General features: G+C 44.7%; 2 protein-coding genes across 4 annotated transcripts; one reads left to right on the top strand and one right to left on the bottom strand.

Moving 5' to 3' along the window:
• Window positions 1-4,218: 4,218 nt before the first annotated feature.
• LOC127312014 (molybdenum cofactor sulfurase) lies at window positions 4,219-12,069 on the top strand. The gene is made up of 22 exons (XM_051342495.2): window positions 4,219-4,657; window positions 4,849-4,947; window positions 5,049-5,107; window positions 6,533-6,693; window positions 7,018-7,193; window positions 7,799-7,919; window positions 8,040-8,142; window positions 8,226-8,271; window positions 8,502-8,540; window positions 8,627-8,783; window positions 8,860-8,962; window positions 9,099-9,215; window positions 9,326-9,403; window positions 9,497-9,598; window positions 9,727-9,799; window positions 9,890-10,000; window positions 10,107-10,171; window positions 10,507-10,655; window positions 10,852-11,084; window positions 11,270-11,403; window positions 11,520-11,630; window positions 11,706-12,069. The coding sequence occupies exons 1-22, from the start codon at window positions 4,546-4,548 to the stop codon at window positions 11,871-11,873; spliced, it is 2,517 nt and encodes an 838-aa protein (XP_051198455.1). The 5' UTR covers window positions 4,219-4,545; the 3' UTR covers window positions 11,874-12,069.
• A 170-nt stretch (window positions 12,070-12,239) lies between these two features.
• Window positions 12,240-16,247, bottom strand: LOC127312016 (protein JASON). Of its 3 annotated transcripts, none has more exons than XM_051342498.2 (10): window positions 16,003-16,246; window positions 15,824-15,866; window positions 15,628-15,701; window positions 14,194-14,345; window positions 13,491-14,098; window positions 13,318-13,397; window positions 13,150-13,229; window positions 12,964-13,039; window positions 12,798-12,877; window positions 12,240-12,682 (listed from the first exon to the last, which is right to left on the bottom strand). In XM_051342498.2, the coding sequence occupies exons 1-10, from the start codon at window positions 16,111-16,113 to the stop codon at window positions 12,637-12,639; spliced, it is 1,350 nt and encodes a 449-aa protein (XP_051198458.1). In that variant the 5' UTR covers window positions 16,114-16,246; the 3' UTR covers window positions 12,240-12,636. The 3 variants fall into 3 exon arrangements, with proteins under 3 accessions (XP_051198458.1, XP_051198459.1, XP_051198457.1); XM_051342499.2 differs by having other exon boundaries at window positions 13,503-14,098; window positions 16,003-16,245; XM_051342497.2 differs by having other exon boundaries at window positions 13,318-14,098; window positions 16,003-16,247.
• Between the last annotated feature and the right edge of the window lie 240 nt (window positions 16,248-16,487).

Genomic DNA, 16,487 nt, shown 5'->3' with positions numbered 1-16,487 from the left:
GAGACACCTGCCCAAGACCAAATTGTCGGGCTGCTACGACCGGCTGATAGGACTCATAACCAGGTTTGATTATTCTGTTTGATGTGCTCATGCCAACTGGAAGGAAGCAGGGACGGATCATGGTGGAATACAATTGCCGGGTGCTGGCGTCATCGGCAAAGCTGTCTAGCCTGAAGGAGACTGGGTTTTCAAAATTTTCAGATTCCGTGTAAGGAAAGAAGAGAGGATTGTCCAGGCCTTGGAAGAAATTGCTGAACCACTTTGATGCTTCCTTGGGGATCAGTTTACTACCTGGAAGGCTATACAAGGCTTGGCCGTAGCTAGTGCATCGGATCTGCTTCCCGTTAGCATCTGGAAAGGTGCAAGTGGCCAAAAGTGGGAAGTTTGGGATATGGTTCTGGAAATACAGCTGAGCCCATAGCTGAATAAACCACCAGGGACCTCCTGTTTTGACTGCTTTTTGGGAAGATAATTTGACGGACATTAGTTGGAGATATCGATAGACCTCTCCAAGGAACAGTTTGCCGATACCAAGCTGGGTGCCTCTGGCAAGTTCATAGGCCAAGGGAAGATAATTCTTGGTCGGAGCAAGTGAAGGGCCACAGAATATGAAGTGTTCCAACCAGAAATTTAGGAAGGCCGTGTGTTCTTTCTCTGTTACAGAGCCTTTATTTGTCATGTGGCGTCGAAGGTAAGCACCCCAGTTTGTGCACTCTGTTTTGGAAGAGAGTTTGAAAGGGACCCTTGGCAGCATAAAAGCAAAGGGGCTGGGGGATGTAACGTCTAGGGCGGTGATCATTACCACATCTAGCAGAGTTGGTGTCATGGGGCCGTGACCAAACATGAAGCAGTTCAGAGCATCAGACCAGAAGTAGCTGATGGTTTTTAGAAGGTTTTCATGCTTCTCAAGGGGAGACAATGATAAGGACAGAGCATCGGCTATTCCTGTGGTTTCCCATTTGGATTGGTAAGTTTTGGATACTCTACTGTACTAGGAAACCCAATCTTCAGGAGGGTTAGGCCAGACTCGTAAGCAGTCGGCCCAAGAAGTTAGATCTAAATTCTGGTTCACGAAGGGGATCCTATGGGCCTCGCAAGAAATCAGATGGGCAGGACTCTCGACAGTACGGGGGCCAAGACAAAGAGAGTTTGGAAGAGAAGGATGCGGCAACAGAATGTCTGATACCTAAAATTAATGGTGGAATAAGGCATTAATTCAGATGTTTGCTATTAGTTCTAACACTATGCTCGGATGGCGAGGGGCAGTTAAAGATTACCTTCAGGCCAGAGACCGTTGCGTTGGCGTTGGACGATTCCGCCATCTGATTCGCTGGCGGAGATGAATCTGCGCGGTTGGAGATCTGGGATTCGCGTTGCCGCGAGTTGAATCTGTTCGATGGGCAATTGGAGATCCGAGTTTGGTCCGTTAGACGAGGGTCACAGGTTACCGTTTGAATTTGGGGAATGTCCGCTTGGACCTGTCTAAATAGGTAACTGAGTCTGGCCTTACTGGCGTTTTATGGTAAAAGGCTAATACGTTGCTATCGGCTCTTTGTGCGTTGACCTACTTTGACAATCGGAAAAATCAGACATAGAAGCATTCTTCATTGATTAAAAGGGGTTTTTACAATAAGAGCCGATTGCTCACAAAAGGGAGATCTGCTACCTAATGTACTACTACTAGCCCTATTCTAGTAGTCCCTAATCTAGGGGCCGGCGTCGTCGCTGCCGTCGCTGCCCTCGTCGTCGCCGTCCTCGCTGCCATCGGCGTTGCTGCCGGCGATGTCTTCATCGCTGCTGCTGAAGCCGTCGGCAGGGGCTTCTTCTTCTTCGTCGTCGTCGTCGTCGTCCTCCGACCCAGCGCGGAAGCGCTTCGCCGGCGGGTATTCATCGGAGGAGGTGTCGTCCTCCGTTTCATCCTCTTCGTCGGAGGAGATGTCCTCACCCCAGGAGAAAGCGTCGTCGTCGCTCTCTTCCTCCAACTCCCCGTCAACGAGGAACTGGAAGTTATCCTCCCCGTCGGTCAAGGATTCGTCATCCTCTGACCTAACGGCGAAATCCCAATCTGCCTCGTCCCACCACAGTGGGGCGAGGGCCTCGTACGCCGCTATCGGGTCGTACTCCGGCGTCGGCTCACGGGAGGAGGAGGATTGGGAGGAGAGACCCAAAGAGCAGGAGGCAGAGGAGGAGTCCATGGTTGCAGAGGAGGGGAGTTTCGATTGCTAATGCAGAACAAGAGGATGAGGAGGCAAACTGCTCGGATGAGGTTAAATAAAGGGGATACAGTGGGAGATGATTCAATGCTGTGGCGGTTTTCGAGGATGCGGTGCCAAAACTGTCAAATCGTGCAGTACAGAGAAGTTGAGAAGGCAAGGCATCATGATGGAAGGGCACTGTAGCGGTTCTGCTCTGCAACGCGTAACCCGATGAAGGAAAACAGAGTGGTTTTGGAATTATTATTGCCAAAACCAGGGGGGCATGTGTTATCGCCGGATTTTAGCCAAATTAGGAGATGGGCCGTGATTGAGATGGGCTTAGAGGATACACACATAAAGTGTTTCTGAATCGGCCTCGTGCGAGAGTTTGGGCTAGATTGCCCGTATATCTGTACATTATGGTAGATCACGTTTCAGTTTAGAATTAAGAGATAGAGTTTGGTTCGTACACAGTTAGGTTTATTCCAAAGATAGAAAGTCTACGGACTATAAATATGTGGGTTATTGAGAAAGAAGGACGATCACGTTCACAACAAACACAATCTAGGCGCATCGCCACCCCTTGTTTCGAGGGTTTCTTCCGGGTAAGCGTCATGCTGCCCAGATCGCATCTTGCGATCTGGGCAGTATCAGTTTATTCGTTGTTTTGTGTTGCTCGTACTGAAGCCTTGTTGATGGCGAGTAATACCGTTATCATAGATATTTTGGGGCTAACATCGGTACTTTTCTGATATGTTTGCTTAGTTATGCTGCCCCTAAATATCTAGTTGCCTTTGCACCTATCTAAGGTGTAAGGGCAGCATCTTGCTTGGTCTTTATTTAGTAGATCTGATCTGTTATGGTTGTTCCTTGTTCTCCAAGGATTAGTTTGATATCCGTATGGTTAGGCCTTGCAAACGGGTTGAACGATCCAATAGTGCGCGAGGTATAGTTTGCCGATCCAAGAGGGGTTGTTCCGGGAATCGACTCTGTGTTGGTTTTTAGGCCTCTTCTAGGACTAGTTTTATGTTATCTTTCGTATCTGCCAGGCTCAACTACGCGTAGGACGTTCCAATTATACGGTGAAAGTCTTAGACTGTCGTAGATCGATTTAACTTGGTATTGATAAAGCAGGATCCCCATGTTATCGTAGATCCAATGCGAACCATGGGTCAATCGGCTCTTTGAGCCGATTCACAGGGTAACCTGAGAGCCGATCGAGGCTCAGATTTAATGTTTACGTGTCTGCCATGCAGGAAACTAATTGAAGCAATCCATCACCTTCCTGACCAGGTATATGTCAGGTGGCACGCCCTCGCAATGCCCCGGGACGTGTGCCGGATTTTGCGGGCCGTCGCCCGAGGGACCAGGACCCACCAGCAGTTCTGGGAGCCTCCCGGCTCTTCGTGTTGCTCGTCGCTGCTCGCCGGTGGGTTTTGGCAGGCAACAACGTGTCAAGCAGACATCTCTTGTGTGTGGAGATATTTTCTTTCGCGAAGGACGATCTCTAGGTAGTGGTACCTAGAGAATCAACTTGGGGTTGGGTGGTTAGGAGGGTGGTTGTACCCTCAGCTCACCAGAGTTTAAATTCCATTTGATATCTGTGTGTCTTATAAAGGTAAAATATTCATTCAGTGGGAGGCGACTTTCCTATCGACAACGAAGCGTATGTGGTGACTTCGTCAATGTCAAGATCTAATCCGCCGGCTCAGTCTTCCGGAGGTGCTCATAGGGATAGGATGTGCGTGTGTCGTTCATAGGGGTAAGTGTATGCGCGGCGCATATGATCGCCTGCTAGTGTGTTTCTAAAAAAAAAGTAGTGGTAGCTAGGATAGGATGCCGCAATAATAAATTGCAAACGAGCTCGTGGACAAAAAAAAACACTTTGGAAGCTGACGCCCAGCCTACACGTTCCAGCCCACTAGTGTGCTACACGGGCCTTTGCAGAATGCGCTCAGGTGGACTGACTGGGCCTTCCACATCACCTGCTTACCATCTTCCTGAGCTCTCCATCTCAAAGGAAAGAAGAAGATAAACACTGTGACGCCATTGATGCGTCTGCCGAAGCTCCATTGACCGCGGGAGGCAGCCAATGAGGGAGGGGTCAATCCGTGCGTGAGCCATTACGTAGCCACCTCTCTCCGTCGAGGCCACACGCCAACTATTTTATCCTCTTCTCTTCGAGTAGTCCGACTTCCCCCCGACAACCCACCCGGCCCAGTGCCCGCCGGAGACACCCACCACCGTCTCCACTCTCCACCTAGTCCCGATTCCTCGAGCTGATCCGATCCACCGGGCAATTCCGGGTTCAGGCCGCGGTCTGAGCTGAGAGGGGGAGTGAGAGGGGGTCATGGATCAGAGCAAGGAGGAGTTCCTGGCGCGGTTCGGCGCCGACTACGGCTACCCGGACGCGCCCAGGGGCGTCGACGAGATGCGGGCCGCGGATTTCAAGCGGCTCGAAGGTGCCACCCGGTTCACTGTTCTGTCAAGTTCATACTTTTGAGCGTTTCATCAGGAGATAAAAACCGGATTGTTCTAGCGTGCCCTGTAGAAAGGACCATTCTTGCTCCGATTATGATGCCAATTTTGTATGTGTGTGTGGAGGAAGTTTATACCATTTAATTTTGTGTTTCGCTTGGTTTTGGGGGAGCAGGAACGGTGTACCTGGACCACGCCGGCGCGACGCTGTACTCGGAGCCGCAGATGGCGGATGTCGTCAAGGACCTCACCTCCAATGTCTACGGCAATCCTCGTATCCTTAGTTCCCCTTCTCGAGAGACCTTGCTTTTCTTTCTTGTTATCGATACATGTGCTGTAAATTCCTGTGGATGTGGCCCTTGACATGTTTGTCAGATAGCCAGAGCGATTCGAGCATGGCCGCCAGCGACCTCGTTACTGCCGCGCGCCATGAGGTACTGATTGATTTTTCTTCAGATTTCAGACTTGAACCTAGCCAAGTCCTATTTCCATTTCTATCTGAACTTATCATCTAAGATTATGAATTGCTAAAGCTACGACTAAAGTTGGAGAGGAGTATTGGTAAATTTGCATGTGTCAACATCTTTGTGCTTGAGAGTTGAAACCTCTGCAAACTGCCAACACCATGCTCTATTTTTTTTCGAGAAAACACAATGACATTGCGTTTCTTTTCATTGCAAAGAAGAAGATTAGTTTGTTACAAGATCACGCCTCCATGGAGGGTGAAGAACACCCAGCTACTAACAGAAAACTAGTGTACATCCCAGTCTACAGGTAAGACGGCGCGAAGGCCAAGGGCTCCAGCTCTGGCCCAAAGCGCCGCCTCAGCCTTGATCCTGTCATTCACTCTCTGGATGGATGGCTGCTCTCCATCGAAGACGCACGAGTTTCGGTGCTTCCAAATCAACCAGGGCACAAGCAGCGTTGCGGTTGCAAGGCCTTTCCGCATAGGCTTCGGCGTGTGCTGTCTCGCAGTGATCCACCATTCGTGGAGGGTAAGCTCGTTGTCAGGTGGTCGACAAGGGAGCCGCAGCCAGGACAGAGTGTCGTACCAAACCTGCCTAGAGAAGGGGCAAGCCAAGGTGAGGTGATGCATGGACTCGGGCTCTTGGTCGCATAGCAGGCACCGAGGATGGTGCTGCAGCCCTCGCCGTCGTAGTCGCTCCGCCGTCCAGCACCGGTCCTTGTTAGCCAGCCAGTGGAAGAATTTGACGCGCGGAGGCGCCCAAGTTCTCCACAGTAGCTTCCAGGCCTGGCAGGCCCTGGACCCCTGGAATGTGCTCCGGTAGCAGGTCTTTGCCGTGTAGACACCGTTTGCGCTCCATCGCCAGACGAGCTGATCAGGTTGGTCTGTGAGGATAGTCGCCTCCACCTGTGTCCAGAGCACAAGGTACTGGCCCAGCTCCTGGAGACCAAGCACGCCGTGGATGTCGCGCGCCCAACTGTGGTCGGTCAGCCCATCTCTGATGGAGGTTGCCTTCCGACGTCTCTTAGGGATACAAGCGTAGAGCTCAGGGGCAATTTGGCTGACAGAGCGACCGGCAATCCATCTGTCTTCCCAGAATCTCCCAAGGCGTCCGTCGCCAGCGATCATATGCGTCGAGGCAAAGAACAGGCTCTGTTCCTGGCGCGAAAATTGCAGCTCAAGCCCTGTCCATGCTCTGTCCTCATCCGTTCTGCTGTACCAAAGCCACCGCATCCGAAGCGCAAGCCCAGCCCTCTCCATATCCTGAACACCTAGGCCTCCAGGGGATAGAGGCCTCCATGAGCCTAGACTTCCATGCTCTATTGTATGCACTTGGGAGAAATTTCAATCGGCTCTTTTAGTGGTTATATGATGCCAAAGGTTATCTTCTCAGGTGCTGAAATACTTCAATGCATCTCCGAGAGACTACAAATGCATATTCACCTCCGGGGCAACAGCGGCTCTGAAACTTGTTGGTGAATGTTTTCCTTGGAGTAGAGAAAGCTGTTACATGTACACGATGGAAAATCACAATAGTGTACTTGGGATAAGAGAGTATCCTTCCATACAAATGCTTAATGTCAGATTTACATCTTTATCTTCCTGGCTAGTTAAAAGCATATATCTCTATGCAAGTACAGCCTACAATATCACCATGGTATAGATGGTTTATGTACATATAATATGTTTGATGTTCTCAGATTTATAGAACCTGCATTGCTGTCATTTTCACATCTTTTCGTCACTGCATTCAATTGTTTCTTTAAATTTCAAAGTTTATGAATGATTCTTGTTTGTTTGCATTCTGTGCTTAAGTTGAGAAATTCACAATGACATAAGGTATCTCGTAGAGTTTGTGTTTCCTTAATGTATTTATAGATATGCTCTGAGCAAAGGAGCTACTGTATTGGCGGTTGATATTAATGAGGACAGTGATCTCGAAAGTAACCATGGAAGTCCTAGCTCGTTTAAGATCTCAACACACTCAAACCAAAGAAGAGGTGAAGATGCGCTTTCACATAATTGCCAGAATGGAAACCTTTCAGCAATTTCAGGTAAATTCCGTATGCTTTTCTTGTTCCTTTAGTTACCTGACATATTAACATCATTGTTAACTGGCATCATTCGTCCATGACATACAATGATACAATCTTATATTCCATTGTAATAGTTGATCAGCGAGCTAGGAATTACATTTTTTATGCAGCTTCTTATTGACCGCTATATCCTTAGATATTTTGCTCTGATGGGATTGTGAAACTTCCACAAGCTAGGTGCATATTTGTCAGTGTCCCTGGAATTCTTGCGCGTTTGATTTCTTTAATTGGCACTATAAGATAGTATTGTGTACCTTGCAATGTACGTAAAATGCTCGAATATTTGATTACAAAGCTCTGTTCTTCAAACCCTGGTAAGCGATTACATAGAACAAGAAAACAAATAAAAAAATTCTACTCCCTCTGATCCATAACAAGTGTCGGGGTTTTACTTCAAATTTGAACTAAAGTGAGCAAAAAAGTTATGGATGAGAGGGAGTATAATGAATAGCAAAGCAACAACGAAAGGAAAATTTAAAATTTTACTCTAATGTACCTGAATAGCAAAGCTGGCGTGGTTCTTATTTCATATTTTCATTACTTTTTTGCTCTCTGTGATATAGGAAACAATTGGAATCTGTTTGCTTTCCCTTCTGAGTGCAACTTCTCGGGACAGAAATTCAACCTTAACTTGGTCAAGCTCATCAAGGAAGGAAAAGTTGCAGGGTTCCCTTCGCAGCAGCAGTAAGATGGTTGATTACTATAACAGCCATGCTTTCGATAAGGCAACACTATTTTACAAATGTTGTCATCCTCTTCTCGCAGAACTTCAGTATCTTTACAATAATTATTGCTTGAAATCAGGGGTCAATGGATGGTTCTGTTAGATGCTGCAAAAGGATGTGCAACTGAGCCACCAAATTTAGATGTATATCCTGCTGATTTTGTTGTCTGTTCATTCTACAAGGTAACATATATGCACCTATTATTGGCTTGAAAAACTGGGTCCTAGAGATGTCACCAATTGTTATATTTTGATAAACTTTGCAGATATTTGGCTATCCAACTGGTATTGGTGCTCTGATTGTAAAAAATGGTACGCAACAAGCATGTATCACTTTAATTTGCGTTTCATTCCTTTGCGTTTTCTTGAAGAAAATGTATCACTTTAATTTGGCATGAGAGCTGTATTGTATTTTCTCATGATATAAGCTACATTAAATAGCATAACATTAATGGAATTATTAAAACAATCTTCACGTAGTTGCGGGAAATCCTCCTCCCAATAGATAACTTTATGAAATATTTCATATTTCCGTTTTGCAGAGGCTGCTGGTTTGCTGAACAAGACATACTTCAGTGGAGGTTTCTTGCTCCTCTAATTAATTAGGTGTTCTATTTGTCTTATGTCTTGGTACTAATTTAGTTTTGGAATTGGTGTGACATTCTAGGAACTGTAGCTGTTTCAATTGCTGACATCGACTTTGTTAAAAAAAGAAAGAGCGTTGAACAAGTTCTTGAGGATGGAACAATCTCATTCTTGAGCATAGCTTCTCTACGTCATGGGTTTAAGATAATTGACATGCTAACTACCTCAGCTATTTCACGGTATATATTAAAGGTGGTTTGGGCATAATTTTCTGTCCTGGATGTTCTCTGTAAACACTCAGTTGTTCTCCTGTAGGCACACTGCATCTCTTGCTACTTATGTGAGAAAGAAAATGCTGGACATGAAGCACAGAAACAACAAAAAAGTTTGCATAATCTATGGACATCAAGCTTCTAAGGTATCAAAGCAAGTAATCCTATCGTCTTTTTTAAAAATTCTTGTTGCTGTTGAGTTTCTTCTATCGTAGGGAGTGATCCTCACATTATGAGCATGATGTTCTGGACTTCTTGCCTGAAATATGACATATGTTTTAGGTGGCAGATCTGAAGATGAGCCCCACAATAACATTCAATTTGAAAAGAGAAGATGGCACCTGGTTTGGATACCGAGAGGTAGAGAAGCTTGCTTCCTTATCAGGAATTCATCTTCGTGTAAGTGTACAAACCAAGCCGTCTTTTTACATGATGTAGTGGAGCATCCTTGCAGTGACATTTTACCCATGTTGATCCCTTTGCTGATTTCTCTCTCTGCCGTTTTGCAGACAGGTTGCTTCTGTAACCCTGGGGCTTGTGCCAAGTATCTTGGCTTGTCGCACTCGGATCTAGTGTCTAATTTTGAGGTACACCATACAACGTTCTGCTTAGCACAATGATAATCATATGATTGTAACTGTTCCACATCTAAATAACGTAAATGCATGCTTGCTTGCTAGGCTGGGCATGTTTGTTGGGATGATAATGATGTAATAAAAGGAAAACCAACAGGGGCTGTCAGGATATCATTTGGGTATATGTCCACTTATGAAGACGCAGCGGTATGATTTTCTTATCAAGTTTGCACTTTCTTTGTTTTGAGGACTGAACATATAGTTCTTCGAAACTTACCAATGACATAGATCCTCTCTAATAACTCATCAGTATTCTATATCCTTTTCTTTTCTAGGGATTTTTGAAGTTCCTGCAGTCTTCATTTGTGTCCAAACCAATAACATTCAGTAATGGGCTTGACTTAGTAGGTAATAATTTTATGATATGAAACTAGTGATATTGTTTATCTGTTAGTATGTTTTTTTACCAGTGTACTTCATATGAAATTTTAATTGCAGACAACCAGAGTCAACAAGTTGTTCCAGATGTTCGCTTGAAGACCATAACTATTTATCCCGTGAAATCTTGCCAAGGATTTAGTGCGCAGATTTGGCCGTTGGCCATTGGAGGTATGTGCACATCCTGTAGAATGGATTATCTTTCACGATTACATTTGGCTACAGTATTTTTGTTCACCATATGCATACATCATGTTTCTTTTTTGTTTTTTCTTAGGTTTAAAATATGACAGAGAATGGCTCCTCCAAGGATCTGGTGGTGAAATTTTGACACAAAAGAAGGTAACTGAATTATTTGTTTAGCTGTGGTGAATTAATCCTCCAAGGATAGCACGCTCTCTCCTCAGAGATGAAAACGTAAATTTAAAGCAATTGAAGGCCTGATTTGTAACTGCCCACTACCTTTTGCATTTAGTTATTGAGAATCTGTTTTACATGCAAATAACGTAATTACATAACATGAAGATAGATTTGCATTCTAGACATGAACAGAGCAACATAAAATAATTTCATAAGCAAACTTAAATAGAACTACATAATTTTTTGTATCTTGCTTAAATTATTTGACGCACTGTCTTCCATTATTTCTAGTCTTAGCGGGCTTTCATATTCTTCAGGTACCAGAGTTGGGTTCTATCCGCACATTGATCAACCTGGAACTTGGGAAGCTCTTCATAGAGTCTCCCAAACGCAAGGATAAATTGGAAATTTCTCTTCTGGAGAATCTAACTCATTTGACTGCAGAAGTAGATGTGTATGGGCAAAGGTATGGTTGCATCATCAGATATTTGTCCAGCTGTTCTAAATTGAACCAGTTTTCACAATGATATGATCCACTATCTTTCCATTTACATAGTCTTGGGTTTATTTTAGGTTTGCATCTTTTATTTGGTGATATTCTGTCAAGTTTTACAGGTAGATTCAGATCTAGAATGGTCATTAATTGTGGCAAATTGCTTCAGGTACGAGGTAGAGAGTTATGATGACAATGTAAACACGTGGTTCAGTGAAGCTATTGGACGTCATTGTACCTTTATGAGATGTTCAAGCTCCAAAAACCGTTCCTGCTCACATGCTGGCAAGAACGGCCGTCTATGCAGGGATACTCGAAGCAAACTTAGTTTTGTCAATGAAGGGCAACTGCTACTAATATCTGAAGAGAGTGTCTCTGATCTCAACAGTCGGCTTAGTTCAAGTATGCAATTTTCTTTCCCTGTTCCCTACTTATTGATCAAGGACCAAAAAGACTATTTATTCATTCAAATGATCGAGATAGCTCTTGCAAGCTGCAATGGTGATTGCTTGACATAGTCAGTACATAATGTGTAGTTGAACTTCCACATCATTTTCTTGATACAACCTGATCTAAATATTGTTTAGGTAATAATGGAAATGGCAAGCAACGGGTTATTGTTGATGCAATGAGATTTCGCCCCAACATTGTTATCTCTGGGTCAACGCCATACAACGAGGACAACTGGAGAAGGATTCACATCGGAGATGCCTATTTTACTGTTAAGTGTCCTTTTCATCTCAGATCCCATTGACAGAAGGGATTCTTGTAATTTGTGAACACAATTGAACCTCCTTGCTGAGTTGCTCATTTGTTTTTTGGATGGTTCATGCACAGTCCATGGGAGGCTGCAACCGTTGCCAGATGATCAACCTACAGCAGAACTCAGGGCAGGTGATCAAGTCGAAGGAACCATTGGCAACTTTAGCATCCTACAGACGAGAAAAGGTGAGTTGTTGTATCATGAGTGAGCCAATGTTTGTGTTTTCCGCTATGTGGTTAAATCAAATTATGCGTTGCTAGGGCAAGATTCTGTTTGGTGTCCTGTTAAACTATGAAGACGGCTTAGACGGAGAAGGGGAGATTCTCGCAGAGAGATGGCTCCAAGTAGGGCAAGAAGTGCACCCTTCAACGGCAGCTACACCAGAAAGATGCTTGGCGACCGTTGAGTCACTACATACAGGAATGTAGGGAGATACGCATACAACAAATGGAGATATTTTTAGTTACGATCAATGTAGAAGATATTCTGCACGACCAGATATTCTACATGACCAAGCGTGTATAACAATTCTTTAAATGAATGTATGTAATACTTTTTGAACATGATGCCTGTTTTCCAGTGTAAAAAGAAAGAAATATAAGGAAACGGAAATTGTTTAGTCAACTATGGTTCAGATTTCAGAGTTCCTCAGGACTGCTGTTTCTCTGAACATAGGGAGTGGTACACAGCTGGACATGTAAAAAATAAGAACAATGATGCGTAATGAATTCATGATAATTTCATAACCAAATTTGGCTGCTTTGCCAAAAATAAAATTATCCGAAACAAGAGACTAAACGACACTCAGGTGCATTAGTTTGATATATGCAATGAATGTGAGCTCACTCACTACTTAGCTCACTGCTTAGCATGAGCAGTAACAAGGTTCAACAATGTTGTATCTGCAGGAGAAAGGGAAAATGGTACTCTAGCTAAGTAACGTTTCTTACATTTTAATACTCTATCAGCAGTTGATATTTATATCAGGGTAGCACCTATAGCATCTACCATTTGTATATAACATCGCAACAGCGAGAAGGCAAAAGTTTAAGTGATAGGTACATGGCGAAGACAAAAAATTACAGCATCAAGTTTGTTATCCAAATCAACTTTGTGCAGCTTCAAAAGTTGGCGACTTGATTTATAACCATTTGGATTGGGATCTCTGACGTTTATATTCAGCTTTCTCCTCTAGCAAGTTTCCTCGACATGGAACATGTTTCCTCTGATAAGTTTTCTGCATTAGCATCATGATATTAGCAATGTGAAATGTACAATATTAGCAGTAAATAGCTTCATGCTGACAAGAAGAGAAAAGCCAAATGTTGGTTCATGTCTAAAAATGAACAAACCTTGGTGGGTTCAGTTCATCAGATGAAAATCTCAACAACCTTTCCTCGAATGGTGTGGCGTGCCAGCTGACCTTTTGATCCTAACATCAGTTGATATCTTCGAACAGTTAGTTGATGTAGCCACAAGTTAAGGAACACATTAGATAAACGATCAGTGTATACATACCTCCTTATATTTGGTGGTTGTGTTCGGAATGCCGTTGCCATCCTCGACTTGGAATGAATTTCCGCTGACAAGTTTCCTACATTAGAACCATGATATTATCAATGCACAATGTAAGTTTAATTGTAGTAAGTAGCTTCACACATGAACAAAGAGTTGGGATTCCTTCATGTCTAAAAAGGAACAAACCTTGGAGGGTTAGGTTCATCAGATAGAACCTTCAGCAACCTTTCCTCGAATGGTGTGGCATGCCAGCTGACCTTCTGATCCTAACATTAGTGATACCTTAACATAGTTAGCTAATAGAACCACGAGTTAAGGAACACATTAGATAAATTATAAACGGTCAGTGTATACCTCCTTGTACTTAGTAGTTGTGTTTGGAATGCAGTTGCCATCCCATGCCTTGCATAATTCTGGAGTTGGATTCTCAACATCTGTGTTCATTTCAGAAGCTGATGTAAAGACAGTACTCATCATAGGTGCGTTCTCATCATGCAATTTGTCGGAAGCTGGTGAACGGACAGCACCTTGATTCTCACCTTCTGGGGATGGAGGTTTAAGCCAGTGAGCCAGGCTCAATGCAGCATGCTTTTCATCCGAATTAGACTTTGGGCTGCTGATTTGGCACTTCAACTCCTCAGGAGAGTGTGTTTCTTTTTCTTGGCACAGAGCATTCTCATTGGGAAAACAGATTGGTGGAGATTTTGAAAATCCCACCTTAGCCACTGAATTTGAAGAGGTCTTGTGCGGTTTCTTGATATAATCTGCTCTCAAATTTACCTGTGTAGGCGTATTCGAGGGAAGCATTGGTAAAGAATCTTCTGTCGGTTCCATCAGATGAAGCCTGTTCTCTATGGGTCTCAAGACAGGATAGACAAACTGTTTGCGGGTGCGCACACGCTTTCTAGACATAGAAGACCCTGTATGTGAAGTATAAATTGTTCCAGGCGTCTGCATATCGTCACTTAGAACCAAAGGTGTCGGGCAGGGTGAACCATTGGAACCAGAAAACCTGTTTTTGATGCTCCAAAATGGCGACTTCTCACGGAGAACTGATTGAGGAACCGAATCAACTGATTCAACTCGTGAAACTTCAATTTCAGTCATCAAAGTATGATCCTCCTCACATTTGAAGCTGAAAGGTTGGCATAAATATCAATTATTATATAGTCTAATCACAATAATTTTAAATGATTTCCAGACACTAATGAACACTAAGGCAGTGATTACCATTCAGATGAATTAAATTCAGATACTGATGTTGCTCCTATTCCAGATATTTTCCCCACCTCATTAGCGGTTTCCAAATTAATATCAGATGAAGCATTTTGGAGTTCAGCCGGGGTTTGAGATATTGTGCCACATAACTTGAGGTAATCTGCCTGGGTAGATTTAAGAGAAACATGGAAAATCAATTTACATCTTTTCCAAGGAATAAAAAATGAGACATGTGCTGTCTGAATGTAAAAGAAGGAAACAAATGCATAAGATAAAATTAAGAAGTGAAATATAATCATAATGAAATCAGCAACAGTGAGCTTTCCCAACAAGATAGGACTAGGAGCTATGAAAAATTCTGAACTAAAACCATAGTATGTTCCAATGTTTAAAGCAGAACTATTATCTGCAACTTCAATGGTCAAACTCATAGCCATAAACTCTTGAAAACATCGAAATATTGTAATGGCCACAAGACAAAATAAGTTACTTTTACAGGATATATTTGACCACAATGCAAATGTACATACATCTGTGGGTACATTAGCTATCCCAGCCTCACGACTGCTATGTGCAGTAAAAATGGAATATAGGAACCATCATACTCAGTACATAGCATACAAGTACAGCCAACCAGCTAATAGCTATTCGCTATGGTCATTTGAAAACGTAAGGTAACTAAAGTTCATGAAAAAATATATGCCACAGCTACTGTAGTGTACCCTTGCAGGCGTTGGAAAGCTAAAGGTAACACGTACACAATCAGAACATCAACCTTGACCAAACTAAGACGTTACTGTCACAACCAGTCGCACAGCAATTCCCTACTTGTATCAGCATCTTACATTGTTACTAACCCCTCTGTCCCAAAATAACTTGCTCGGATGTAATATCCATATCTAGACAAAGTTGAGCATCAGTATCTAGACAAAGTTGAGCAAGTTATTTTAGGACGGAGGGAGTACATTTTACCAGAACATATCAAAAGAATGGTTGACCATATACCACACCCACTCCACGAAATTCCAGAACAATCCCATTCAATTCCTAGCATAGAAGTAGAGTGAACCAGCAGCTAACTATCTGCAGTGCACAGTTGACGATATACACTAACCAAAGCATTTATCATGGGAGTTTTTATGCCACAGCAGGAAGATTGAGGGCAATACTTTGTAACCTTAAATTTGCCCGTCTAAGCTATCCATTTTTGTGTGTGTGAGAAGTCCGTCTAAGCTATCCACATACACAATGCGCATCATGAAAAAGCAGGCACGATATGAGATTCACTCTAAACCACCTCCTTGTCGCAGCGAGAAAGCTAAAGGCAGCGCATAAATAGCCAAAATGTTAACCACCTAGGTCGAGCGACAACTATTCCCCACTGTCGTGTGACACAACACTGAACATCAGATCGCCTGGGAGCTTAGCGGACGCATAGTCGCATACCTCTTGCCTGAGCTGCTTGTCGATGCCACGATCATCTCCCAAATGCTCGTCCGACCCTTTGCTCGTTCCAAAACCTGCAACAACGCCACCACGCGCCGAGGTTAAGCACTAGCAACAAACGAAACCATGCCGCAAAAAACCCCAAATCTGGCTGAAACAATCCAGGATTTAGGGGGTGCCGAAGGCGACGGAATACCTTTCTCCTCGTCCGAGAGCCGATCCCTGTGCACGGGTGGATCCTGCACACACACGCAGCAAAAGCAATCAGCGCCGCTTGGCAGGCAGCTGCCACGATCCGAAGCCCGGATCGAGCGGTTCGACGCGAAGGGCGGTGGGAGGAGGCGGGAGGGCGAGGGAGGTAGGGTTTTCCCTTACCCGGTGGGCCGCGACGGGGCCGGGGCGGAACCAGGAGCGGAAGCAGGCGACGAGGACGGCGTCGAGGAAGTCCACCACCGCCCGCGCGATCGCCGCCGCGCACCCGCACATCGGGGGCTCCTCTCGGGGACTTCGCCGGCGGCGGCGGCGGCTAGGGTTTCGCGGCTGGGCTCCCGCCGGATCGGGACGGAGGCGAGGCGAGGACGGCCGTTTGAAATCGAAGATGGGATGTAGCCGTAGTGAGCAGGAAGAAGGTCAGAGGAGACTTGGCGAGACGGACGGCGAATGGGCTGATCTCGCTGGGCCGGGCTCAGTGAGTCTCGGCCTGGTTTAGTTGCTGGGCTGGAATGTGTCATTTCAGCCCAGATCTGCCACCGGGCCGCGCTGTGATAATTGGTTAGAGCATCTCCAACATACGCGCTATATAGGCCGCGCGGCATAAAAACGTCCAATATAGCGCGCGCGGGAAGGAATGTGGCGCTCCA

This window comes from Lolium perenne, chromosome 7, assembly GCF_019359855.2.
Source record: "Lolium perenne isolate Kyuss_39 chromosome 7, Kyuss_2.0, whole genome shotgun sequence".
Lineage (NCBI taxonomy): Eukaryota > Viridiplantae > Streptophyta > Magnoliopsida > Poales > Poaceae > Lolium > Lolium perenne.
This window is presented reverse-complemented; position numbering and strand designations above follow the sequence as displayed.